We start from the raw sequence: 13,146 nt of genomic DNA on the forward strand, positions 1-13,146 counted from the left end.
TTTTCACACTGCCAATAAATACGTTAGTACAATGTCTGATGAAAAGTGGGTATTTAATTCTTTATTTTAGCTTTTAATACAAAAATTGATGAAAAATACGATATTTAAACTTTATTTTATTATACTTTTCTTGGTTTTAGTGATTACTTTAGTACATCGGAGATAAAATTACTGCTCAGAGTCCGACTGAGCATGGAGAACAAGTTCACGTCGGGAAGGAGGAAAAAGAGCGTGCTCTGGGCTAAGGTCGTAGATGAAGTAAAAAAAGTTAATAAAGATTTAAAATAGATAGAAACATCGCATGAGAATAAACTATATCCTCGGGAAACGATTTTATTGTTTCAAAAAAAGACTTATTTTTGGGTATTTTCGGTTCTGATATTAAACTTTTGACAAGATATGTCCTTCTTTTAAGCTTTCCACGGTTTTTTTTTCTTAAATTTAATAAAAGACTATCGGTTTTTTCCTCACATACATCGTCCATGACCAAACTTAGTAACAAATCCATTTTACTGCACAGCGCGTTCATAAATGCAACAAATCTATTTGCAATTTTTCAACAAATCTATCAGTTGCATGAATTGTCACATTGACAGTGCTGCCAGCGCTGCAAGTACTGCAAGTACTGCGCATTATAATGCGTTTCTGAACATAGCCAAACTGTTTTCATCATACACCACCCCTAGCTCAGTAACGGAAGAAAAATATAAAGATATTATGTGTTTACATCCCTCCAGTTTATCATGAACATTTTAGAGAATCTAAAAAGCTAGAAAATATGATAAAATTGGACTATTTTTTTTAAATAATTAATAAATGTTCATGGGTTTGTGGGTTGAAGTTATTGTTTCAAATAAAACTCATCACTAAAAATCACAAGCCAATTAGAACTTTAAAAAACAACATTTTCGTATGAAATTCATACAAAATTTCATATTGATAATAAATTTCCATTAATCAAGACTAGAAAAATTATAAATTAAAAAGTCGCATAATATAAAAAATATTTTTTAACACGTTCAAACGCAATTAATTAAATATCTCGAAACAAGAAACATATGACTTAGGCCACTTTCATAATTATGGGCACATATATTAATAAAATTTTTCAGAATCTATACTAATGTGTGAAATTTCTTAAAATTATACTTAGAAATGGTAGGGTATCAAGAGTTATGCTGTGCACTATACATATGTATAATCGAACCGAACCTTTTTCGCTACTTCTGAATTTGTATCGGAGTAACTTTTTAAACGATTTAGCCTTTCAGAAGGCTATGTCTGCTTTGTGTTAAATATCTAAGCACTTTTTGCCATGTTAGAGTTCTTAATAAGAATGAATTCATTTGGCTTAATGCTAAGCATGTAATTGCAAGAGCTTCCTGTCACGTTACATGAACGCTCCGGATTTATAATATATCCACCCAAGGATAGTTGGATAGACATACATACATATATTGCATTTATCCTCATGATTTTCATATTAACTAGCTAAGCGGACGGCTTGACCTAACAAATATAGTCATTGTGTTTTAACACCATAACGCTCTCGTATGCGTAATAGTTTATCATACCATTCATGAACAAAGCCCAGAAAAGCCATTGTTTACTTTTTAATTGTAAAAACTTTCTCTTTCCCTCTTGACCGTTCTGTTTCCTGAGCAAGACACTGTAGCAACCTAAATCTAGAAATTTTGAATAAAAGTGGAGGAAAAGTAAAAGTGGACTTTTTGATAATCCAAACCCAATGCATTTAACCCTAGAGAGATAACCTACGTCTGAGCGACGTATGCCTTTTTAATTTTTCGCTCTCCCTCTCTCGAATGTTTTAGTACCACGTTGCTGTTTTTATTTTTCTCAGTCGTCTACAGTAGCTTGCCGGTGGTGGTTATTTTTTTGTGGTAAGTTCGATACTTTTTGAGTTTTGGCGATCGCATACGTCTCGGAGACGTATGGTTAGCTTTTGTGTGACTTTTACACTCAATTTGAATAAATTTGTTTTGATCGTGATTTCGTTTTTTCATCAGTTAAACCAAGAACAATGGCCCGAAATGGATTCTTAAATGACACTGAAATAAGTACGTATTTGCAAGGTTTATCGGACGATCCGGAATCATCTGATAACAGTGAAACAAAAAATGAATTATTTGAAGATGATGTTCAGAGCGATGTCGAAGATGAGGAAATCGGCAGTGAAGATCGTGATATCAACACAGCTTTATTGGAGGACCAAGTTACAGGATCTTCCAATTGTGTTTCTTCTTCAGATAGCCGTATTCTTACGTTTTCTGAACCTACTATTAGAAGCAAAAGTAAATACTGCTGGACAACGTCGAAAGGTAAAAACGTTGGCAGAGTTTCTTTATCCAACATTATTCGAACGGCAAGAGGTCCTACTAGACAATGTAAATCATTGCTTGAGCCCCTTTCCTGCTTCAATGCATTTTTACCGACGATATTATTCAGGAAATTGTAAAATGGACAAATGTGGAAATATCCCTGAAACGTAACGATGGAATGCCGACAACAACTTATAGGGATACAAGTGAACACGAACTCCGCGCTCTGATTGGAATTCTCGTTTTGACAGCTGCGTTAAAAGATAACCAAAGATGCATTGCCTCAACAGGTTGAGAGAGACAATAAATGAGGCAGAGAAGAACCTGAACCAAAGAAAAAAAGATACTGTTCCTATTGCCCCTCAAAAATAAGGCGTATGTCTAAAATGGTGTGTGTAAAATGTACTAAGCCTATATGCGGAGAACATAAAAATGAAGTGTGCAAAACTTGTACTTGATTTGACGATACTTAATATTTTTTTTTATTTATCATAAATGTTATATCTAAATAAGCTTAAAAAGCGAAAGAAATGTGTTCATTTTAGTTTTAAAGAAAACGGCAGTTCCTTTTACAAAATACTTGTTTTTTTTTTGTTTATTTTATAAGAATACTGAAAATGTGATTTTTTCTTACATAATAAAAAAAAGGTTCTCCAAAAATGCATTTAAAAAATAAGGAAATATATAAAGAATCAACGAAAGTACAAAAAGGTAAAAAATATTTCTAAAAATATTGTCATCATAAAGGAAAACTATGATACGTCCCACAGACGTATGGTTATCTTCTCCGTAACTTCCAATAGGGTTATCTCTCTAGGGTTAAAGTTTAGGTTACAAAGTACTTACTAGATAAGGTTGCTTTGAAAATACATATTTTAGCAAACCACGAAAATTCCAGAGCCCACATTTGTAAGCACACGTACATATGTATAATATAAGCACGCCCATAGGGGATTCAGTCGTAAGTTAAACATGTGAAAGTGTAAACGTAAAGTAAAGTAATGGAGTGTTGAAATTACTAATATGTATAAAAAGCAAGTTGTTTTGCCGTTAGTTGTGTCTTTAAAATGTAAGATTTTCGTAACAATATGCTAGCAAGAAAAGTATATTTAGCAATTTGTAATTAATCACAGCACGCAACACCGCAAGTTTTGCTACTGGTGGTAACGTTGAAGAATGTAAAAGTTCTTCCTGATGATGTGGTGATTTTGAGCTAAAATAGGGAGAAGAGTTGGATAGTCTCTATGAAACCGCAATGGAATACATTAAAAGCTTCATTATAAGAAAGCTGGGATTAATGGAACATGTTTCCAATGTGCCTACCTTCACATTGGTGGAAAAAGTGTCCAGAGCACGGGAATTGCAACGCACACGTCATGAACCTCTTCTCCGAAGAATGAATGTATCAATTAATTAAAAATGTACACAAAAAAAAATTGATTTAAATTAAGAAAGTCCTCTAAATATAATAATAATTCATTTAAATAAATAAATAAATAAAATAAATGTAAAAATAATCATGACTTGAAGGTCAAAACTTCAAACTTACGTCGGCAAAGCATAGTAAAGCAACGTGTAAGTATGCTCCAAGTTTGTCTATGAAATTTATGACTCCGCTTCTTCTATGAAAAAATTCATGATGGCACTCCATAGCTTCATATTGGCGTAACACCACAACTTCGCGATCGATTTTAAGTATAAAAATTAGTTCTTAAAATATAATTTAATAAGGATAAACTGAGAAGGCTCACGGGTATTCTCACATCCATCTGATCTAGACTTAGTCTACGTACTCTTGTCGTTTCTGCGACCAATCTCTTGAGCCTCCAATGCACCTTCACCTGAAATGCAGCGCTATAGCGCGAAGAAGGTTGAGACATCTTGGCCAATTGCAGCCAGAGGAAAGGCACATACGCTCAATCCAACCCAGCTCTATACTAAGTTAAATAAGGGAACTGGATCTGTATGAGGTACTGTGATGGGTAAAGGGCACAAACGACCATGAGGTCGGAATGCAAACCTAAAGAATATAAAGAATATAATCTAATCTAATAAATTAAACCATCTTTTGGGCTTAAAACTTCTATTTGTGCCATATATTGTACATGAAGTAGATTTATAAGTTATTTACATTCAAATAATAATTTTTATTTAATGTTTAACCCTCATTTGTACCAATGGGTCCAGCCAGACCTTTTTAAACTTTGTTTCACTATTTTATGTGACAGGAGGCTCTTTTATGTTTTACTGCTTCTTGATATCCTTGGTTTGGTATTTTAGTATAGTTTTTTTCATGCAGCTAATTATAAAATTTTATAGATATATAATAAATTTACTTTTCCAGTGAAAAAGTCACATTGAGTACTAATGGGTCTAGCCAGACCCTTACGCGTATAACGTAGTGGCAATAAAGTTTTGTATGCACCGGCCTACTTTATTTTCGGTTTGTGCATGGCTCTCTTTGCCAATTTGATTTTGAAATCCCGTAATACAAAATAATTTTATTTCTTCTTATTGAATGTGTCATTTGAAGTCATAAATTGTTGTTTGCATTCAAGTGAAGAATTGTCGGTGTTTTCAGTGGTGGTCGGTGTTATTTATGATAATGTGCCACGTAGTGATCCAAATTTTTATGAGTTGGTCGCAAATGCGTTGGCCGAAGAGATTGAAAATGAGAGCGAAAATGGCGATAATGATTCTAATTTTGGTGCCTTAGACGATGAAAATGAGTCGCCACTGGAAGCTTCAGATATTGAAGCTGAATATAATAAAATTGAAGTCGCGGAAGATTATAGTAGTTCAGAAAGCGATGACGATTTCAATACTGATGTAAGTAATAACTTTATTGGCAAAGATGGGAGAGTTTGGAGTAAGACAGTGCCTCAAAGTGGTCGCATTCGCTCCCATAATATACTACGTTCTTCCGGTGGACCAACTATCAAATCGAATTCGCCTGTTGAAGTGTTTGATGCATTTTTTACACCAAATATATCATAGGTATATTATTGTACAAGTACGGTACGGCAAAAACAAATGAATGGAACTTGAAACATCCTACTAATCTAAAAGAATGGCAAGATCTTAACGAAGCAGAGCTGAGAGGTTTTCTTGGTATTCTTATTGCAGCAGGAGTCAGCAATAACAATAATCAGGCAGCGTCAGTTTTGTGGAAAACGAACCAGATGCCAATTTTCAGAGCAACGATGTCTTACCGTCGTTTTTTGACAATATCACGTTATATACGCTTCGATGACGGGCGTACTAGATCTTTTCGCTCAGAAACTGATAAAGCAGCACCAATACGAGACATTTGGAACTTTCTAAATGAAAATCTTCAAAAGAATTTTCGACCGTATAGTGAGATAACTGTTGACGAACAACTCTTCCCTTATCGAGGAAGAACAAAATTTACACAATATATACCTTCAAAACCGGCTAAGTACGGTATAAAAGTATGGTGGGCAAGTGATGCAAAAACCCATTATCCTTTGATTGGAAATATTTATACCGGAAAAGAACCCAATGAGGAGAGAGCAAAGAACCAAGGAGAAAATTAGCTTATACGTTTGGTTTCAAAATATGCAAATTCTGGGCGCACAATAGTTGCTGATAACTTCTTTTCCAGTTTTAATTTATGTAAGCGTCTAATTGGCTTGGGGTTGTCATACGTTGGAGCCCTTCGAAGCAATAAAGCATGCATCCCACCCGAAATGAAAAAGCACAAGAATAGGACAGTTCTTTCCTCTGAGTTTGGATTCCACAAAGACAATGTAGCCATTTGTTCATACGTTACTAAGAAGAACAAAGCAGTGATATTACTATCAACGGTTCATTATGACAAGGAAGTTGAAGGCGTCAAGCAAAAACCAGCAGCAATAATGTATTACAACAAAAATAAAGTGGGTGTTGATGCCATGGACCAAATGCTAAATCGATACACTACTAAAGGCCGGCGGGCCAATTAAAAGGTCAAAAAAATCGATTTTTTTTTCTCCTGAAATCAATAGCTTAGATATTCAAGAACATGAGACACAAATTTTCAGAGTTAAATTCCAAGTATTTGCAAAGCTACAGAGCCGAGCGTAGTGCGGCGTCGAGCAACCGTGCGCTTATTGTTGTAGTTTGAAGCGCGTTTTCTCGGCTTTTCATTTTCACGATTTTACCTAATTTATGTACACGATTGCAAAAAAACTAAACGAGCTATCCATTTCATTCAAAATTCGTTATCTTCAGTATTGTTTTCTCTTCTATGTGAACTAAAAAAAACATCCAAAAACTTTTTTTAAGCGACTTTTTTACCCAGTTGAAGAGTTTTTTTTTCCTTGAAAAACCACTTTTTTTTTCTACCTTCCCCAAAAATTCGAATTTTACGTGTTTCTCCCAATTTTCTTAGTTCACATCGAAGATAACTACATCAAAATTAATAATCTTTTTTTTTTTTGTTTTCAGATGAAAATTGCAAGTTGTATCTTGTACAGAAGTTGGATACTTCAGTGGCAAGGCGCTCTGGGAATCTATTGATAACTCGGCTTACAATATATTGTTGGAGATTGTACAAATTTTTTTTTTTAGTTCAAATATATATTAAACTATCCCCAAAACTTCATTTGGCTAATTGTTTTTTTTTTTTCATCCTACAACGCTTCGCGAAAACTACTGAATTTAGGACATCTAATTGGCCCGCCGGCCTAAAAGGAAGACAAAGAGATGGACTCTTGCGTTTTTTTACAATATTGTAGATGTGATGGCGTTAGGAAGCTTTGTTATATGCAAAGAAAATAACAATTACACTTAATTAGACGCACGCAGAAATGTTTTATGCGATTTATCGGAAATGTTAGAACTTCCGCAAATCGAGTGCAGACGTAACAACATACATGTTATGAAGCATTCCGCTTGTCGATCTGGAATTGAAGCTATTTTGGGAGAATCTAAGGTATGTATTCAAGAACTTGTACGTAGACAATTGTATATATAACAAGCACATTTTACAGAAGCTGTCCAAAACCCTCACAGAAACCAAAGGTGATACCTTAGAAAAAAAATGGGATTGCAGTTTACGCCATGCTCAAGACAAACATCGCCTTAAAACCAGATTCTTCTGTCAGGAGTGTGAAGAAGCTGTTTTAAAGCAACATTCGAAATGTTATTACATATGTTTTAATTGCATAAAAAACAAGTAATTTGATTTACAATATTTATTTTGATTTATAGAATAAGTTTTTAAAATGTTATTGTACAATAAAGATAAACTGAAGTTTCCACAAAATTATGATAGATTTACTCCCACCCAGACCCATTGGGTCCAGCCAGACCCATTGGTACTCTATATGACAATTCATATGTCTGTCAAAATAAGGGTTAAACCGGTCGCGGTTTATTTTCATAGAAGTAAAAAAAACTTGTATCTTGTTCTCTCCCTTCTTAAATGCAACCCTTTGTTAGAGGGCGTCAAAACTCGAATGTCAAAAGTGAGGAAAGCTTTTAATTATCGAATCAAGGACTTTGTTTAATAGAATATGGTTTGAGGTAGATTTTAAATGGGTGTACGTTGTGCATTTGGCGCTTTTAAGTTGAAAGACAAAATGGGCCTAAAACTAGCACGTGTAGGAGTAATTCACGTGATAGAGTGTGAACACAGCTAATCGATGAGCAATAAACTCGATTTAAAGGCTATTATCGATATATTTGAATTGTGTTGTCAGCGGCTTGTGTAACCAGCGGAAGATGCCATTTTGTCAATCGTATAAGATCTGGAAAGAACACCATTGCGATACAGCAGAAAAGAATTGGGAGTGATTTTTTACCATCCATCACTCAAAATTAACAACAGAGTAGTTGAAAGAGTCCCAAACATCAAGAAAAAATAATACTGTAAAAAGCTAACAAAAATTCGTTGAAATCCGATTACGGAATTTAAAGAACAGAAAAAAAACATACGAAAATTTTGTGAGCTAAGAAATGGCAGACTCGGACAAACAGCTACCGATTGAGCAGCAGCAGCAACAACACCAGCAGGATGATCAACAAGGTGATGCTGCTCAGGCCCAATTGAAGTCGCTACCACCAAAAGAAATCATTGGTAATTATCCTAATAGCAAGTTATATGTATAAGAGTGAAATGGGGCGCGTGGTTTTTGAATACAATTCAAGCAAAATCCAAAATTCAAATTCGAAATTAACTTTGTTTTAATCATTAGTAAAATTTGAGTAGTGGGCACTAATATCGAGGGATATTTTTCACAATAGAATAGAATTTAACATCGTGTTGCAGCGCTGAAAATAGAAACATTTTACCTAAATACACACACGACGCCATTTTGTTGATGCAATGTGCGCGGTCGCCGGCGCGTAAAAGTTCTGTTCGTCTACTACCCGGTCACAGCTGTATTGTCTGTTGAACGAAATTTGGTTTATTGAAATTAATGAAGCGTTGAACATAAGAAATTATTTTTATATTTTGCAAAATAAGGAGTAGTATCTACAAACTATTGTTTAAACTAAACATCCTATGGGTTTTTTTTTTTTTAGCTACCAAAGTAACTGGCACCGTGAAATGGTTCAATGTAAAGAGCGGATATGGTTTTATCAACCGAAATGACACCAAGGAAGATGTTTTTGTACACCAGAGCGCCATTGCAAGAAATAATCCGAGAAAGGCAGTTCGATCCGTTGGTGACGGTGAAGTTGTGGAATTTGATGTGGTCATTGGCGAAAAGGGCAATGAAGCCGCCAATGTGACTGGTCCATCCGGTGAACCTGTTCGAGGTAGTCAATTTGCAGCAGACAAACGTGGACATTATCGTCAATTTGGTAAAACTTTGCGAAACAAGCCTCGAGGTGGTCAAGGACCAGACGGTAATGTTCAGCAGGGTGGTGAAGGGGAAATAAGATCGGACGATCAGCAGCAGCAGCAGCAACAACGTCCGCAACGTAATTACCGTCGTGGAGGTGGCCCTGGTGGTCCTGGAGGCCGTGGCGGCCGCGGACGTCGTCGTATATCCAACTTTTATACACGAAACCCAGGAAGACGCTCGGGTGGTGGCGAAGGTGGACTGATAGAGGGTGGCAATGACCAGAACGCTGACTCTACACAAAGAGGTGGTGATGGTCAAGGCTTGCCCGCGCGACGTGGAGGTACACCAAGACGTTTCTTCCGTCGCAACTTTAATAATGGCGGAGGTCGACGTGGTCCACGTGGAGATGATGGTAAGTTAAAATATCGGCTGTTAAATAAATAATTCAAGTTTAAACTATATCGCCAGAAAAGATCATGATTTAAAAAGGAACTCCCCTATTGTTTATAGTAAATTAAAAATTTACATAATATAAATTCGGCCGCCGTAGCCGAATGCGTTGGTGCGTGACCGTTCGGAGTATGTAGATTCGAATCTATGTGCATGAAACACCAAAATGAAGAAAACAATTTTTATAATAGTGGTCGCCCTCGGCAGGCAATGGCAAACCTCCGAAGATATTTCTGCCATGAAAAAGGTCCGCATAAAATAGCTGCCATTCGGAGCTTCAAACTGTAGGTCCCTCCATTTGTGGAACAACATCAAAACGCGCACCACAAATAGGGGGAGGAGCTCGACCAAACACCTAACAGAAGTGTACGAGCCAATTATTTATTACATAATATATACATATATGAAGCAAGATGTATTTTCCTATTAAGCGCTTATCAATATTATCGTCATATTTCTAAAAAGTTAAATTCGAAAATCTTCGGTTTCACGTGTTTCTACGTTATGTTTTACAGGCAATGGTGGGCAAGGTCCTCCGCGCAACAATCGTCCAAGACGAAACAGAAAACAGAGCGGAGCTGGAGGTGCCTCTGGTGGCGAATGTCAACACCAACAGCCTCAGCAGGTAAACTGAATAAATACAGCGAACAAGATGCAGTTGTCGAGTATGGCAGAGTATTAGAATCGGCGGTGATGAAATCATGTTGTCACAAACCTACTACATACATATATATATATATATTTATATCACCAACACATTCACGTAATGTTTATGAATTGAGTTCAATTTTTAAGCAGCAATTGATATATTTTAATTTGCAAGAGTTTATAAGAGAATCAATACTGCCAGACGCAGCTGTAAACTTCAATTAATAAAAAAACATAAGCAAAATTTAATTGAATAAATATTAGTTCGGTTATAACAAAAACGCATAACCTACACTTATAGAACTTTCGTTACCGCCATTACTGCTGCTACTACTCTACATAATTAGTTTTGTTTTTCCTTTGTTATATATATATATACATACATATATGATTTGTTAATTTATAAAAATATTTTCATGCTCATGCATATAGAAAAAAAAACACTCATAAACATACATAATTCATAAATACTTTGGTTTGTTTTATTATTTTCTACATTGACTTTTAATTTGTTTTGTTTTCCATTTTGCATTACGTTTCGTTGCTTTACCTGAAATACCTGAAATGAAAAATGCCAACAATTCGAAAAACTGAACTATCCACATCCGACATCCATATCCCGTCGATATACCAACCCTACCTCCGCCCGTCATCTTAAACGCTTGTAGGATGTTGGTCACGAAGTGCAGAATACTACAACTGAAAGTACAGCATAAATCAATTTTACGGTTAGGTGCCACTAATGTGATTCTACACTGAAGAGCCGACCAACCAATCAATCAACCATTACTACTGGAGCGGAGTCGAGCAGTAAAAGCTCGTTTGAAAACCAAATTAATTTAGTTTTTTTTTTTTTGTTTTTTTTTTTCTTTTTGTTTTGAAAGATCCTTGGAGAACGCATTACACACTACTAAAAACGAATATCTAAAAACAAATTGTTTTCAGCTAAATGTATTTAGCTATGCGTTAAAAAATTAAAAACAAAAAGCTGAACTGTCATCTGGTATACAAATATGCGTTTTATGTTGAAATTTAGCCCCTCGGACGTCTTCACTTTAAATTGAGCTTTCTATTCCTGCGTGAAGCAATTAGGCTGATGGTAGAAACGAAATGTCCGTCAAAATATTTAATCACCTCTCTGGTCCTATTTATTAATTTTTTTTAATATCTGTAAAATGTACATATGATCGTCATGTTTGTCCATTATTATATTATACATATATAAAATATTTATTTAATAAAACGTGTGCCTAAGTTGAAAGTTAATTTGCATTGAAGTTACATGCTTTTGCTATATAATGTTTGTCGTGATACAATATTTACCAATTTACTGAGATTAGAAATACATTTTCTCTAAAATTAATTCTCGACACACATTGTAACGGGAAGGTATATAATTACATATATTTTTGCTGCACATACAATTTATGCTTTCGGCGAATAGTAACCAATGAAATGATGCTTTCTTCCAAATCATTTCGATAACGTAGCGAAGCTTATTAGGCAAAGCTTTAAAAAAATATTTTGTCATCGTATCCTTTATTTTTGCAACATTTTCATAATATCAGATTAATTATAGTACAACTGATATTAATTTCTTCTATTTAAAGATCTGCCATTTTATTCTATTTTTTTTACTATGTATTTAATTGAATATGCCTTAAAATGTGTGGACCAAAAATTCAATCAGCAAAAATTTACTTACAAATCATTGAGGCAGAACCTATGCCAATGTAATATTTTTTTATACCAATATACGATCACATTATTTAGTAAAGTTTTTTTTTTTTTCTGAACAGTCGGTCATAGCATTAAGTGTTTTCAGTGTTCTTGCAAAACATACTCATGAATCATAATTATACACACTAATTGTCCAAAAGAATTATAAAAGCGGATGCATACGTAAATCTTTTGTTTAAAAAAAATACAAAAAAATTGTAAAACCGTGAATAAATCTAATTAGAAACTTACCTTTTTAAAGAGTTTTTCTTAAATTGTATTAAGAAACAAAAATTTTAGAACATTGGCGTCGCTTCGTTGTACCTCCATGCTTGCCCCTTATATTTATAAACATTGGTGAAAAATGCTGATTCAAGCAATACAACTCTAAAAACGTGCATTAAGGATGAGTACATGGGTGGTAAAATAATAAGATTTAGTGGAGATTTCCCCTTACCTACTTTAGATGGTTATAATTCAGGTGAAAAATGGAACTCGATGGAAACTTCATGCAAGCGGGAAATACATATAAGTAAAAGTAAAGTGAAGTAAAATGTTCTCAACGTATCTTCGGTTTAGTTCGACGTTGAAATTAGAACAAATATTTTCTTGTCTATACTTCAGTTCCTGAATATGATGGTAGCGTACCAGTTCATCTTTACTATTTTATCGACAATTGACATGCCATCGTCATTGTTGGTTTAGGAGCAGCTTACTATGATGCCATCATCATCACCTTTGACATTACATGATCAAAACGGTCTCTTGGGAGCCACCAGTTCGCTGTTGCATTCGATAATGTATTGGGTCTATAAATAGCACACATTTTTTTGGCCGTGTGCTTTGATTGGTGAAAGCTTGGTCGCAGTGGTACTAAAGAATATATCGAATTTTATGTAAACTTTTTAAGAAGTGATTTCATCAAGAACGAAATTGCAAAGAATTTTTTTGGAGGTATAGTATGACCCGGCAGTCGTTTTCCCCGTATATGTATGGGGGATGTTTTAATACTGCGACAACAACAACCCGCCAGTCGGTTCTATATTACCGGAACGAGCCGGATTTATATCCGGCCAAGGACTGTTGATCCAGCAGCATCCCCAAAACATGTATGGGGAATGTTTAAGCTGTTGCAACAACAACACATGTCCGATTTAATGTAAATGTGTATATGAAAGAAAATTGCCGGATAA

The 13,146-nt window shown here is 34.9% G+C and overlaps 1 protein-coding gene across 1 annotated transcript; it reads left to right on the forward strand.

Moving 5' to 3' along the window:
* Window positions 1-8,059: 8,059 nt before the first annotated feature.
* LOC128860467 (Y-box factor homolog) lies at window positions 8,060-12,204 on the forward strand. The gene is made up of 4 exons (XM_054098017.1): window positions 8,060-8,421; window positions 8,871-9,548; window positions 10,102-10,211; window positions 10,903-12,204. Exons 1-4 carry the CDS (start codon window positions 8,301-8,303, stop codon window positions 10,948-10,950), a joined length of 957 nt encoding a protein of 318 aa, XP_053953992.1. The 5' UTR covers window positions 8,060-8,300; the 3' UTR covers window positions 10,951-12,204.
* Window positions 12,205-13,146: the final 942 nt, after the last annotated feature.

This window comes from Anastrepha ludens, chromosome 4 (assembly GCF_028408465.1).
Source record: "Anastrepha ludens isolate Willacy chromosome 4, idAnaLude1.1, whole genome shotgun sequence".
In the NCBI taxonomy this organism is placed as follows: domain Eukaryota; kingdom Metazoa; phylum Arthropoda; class Insecta; order Diptera; family Tephritidae; genus Anastrepha; species Anastrepha ludens.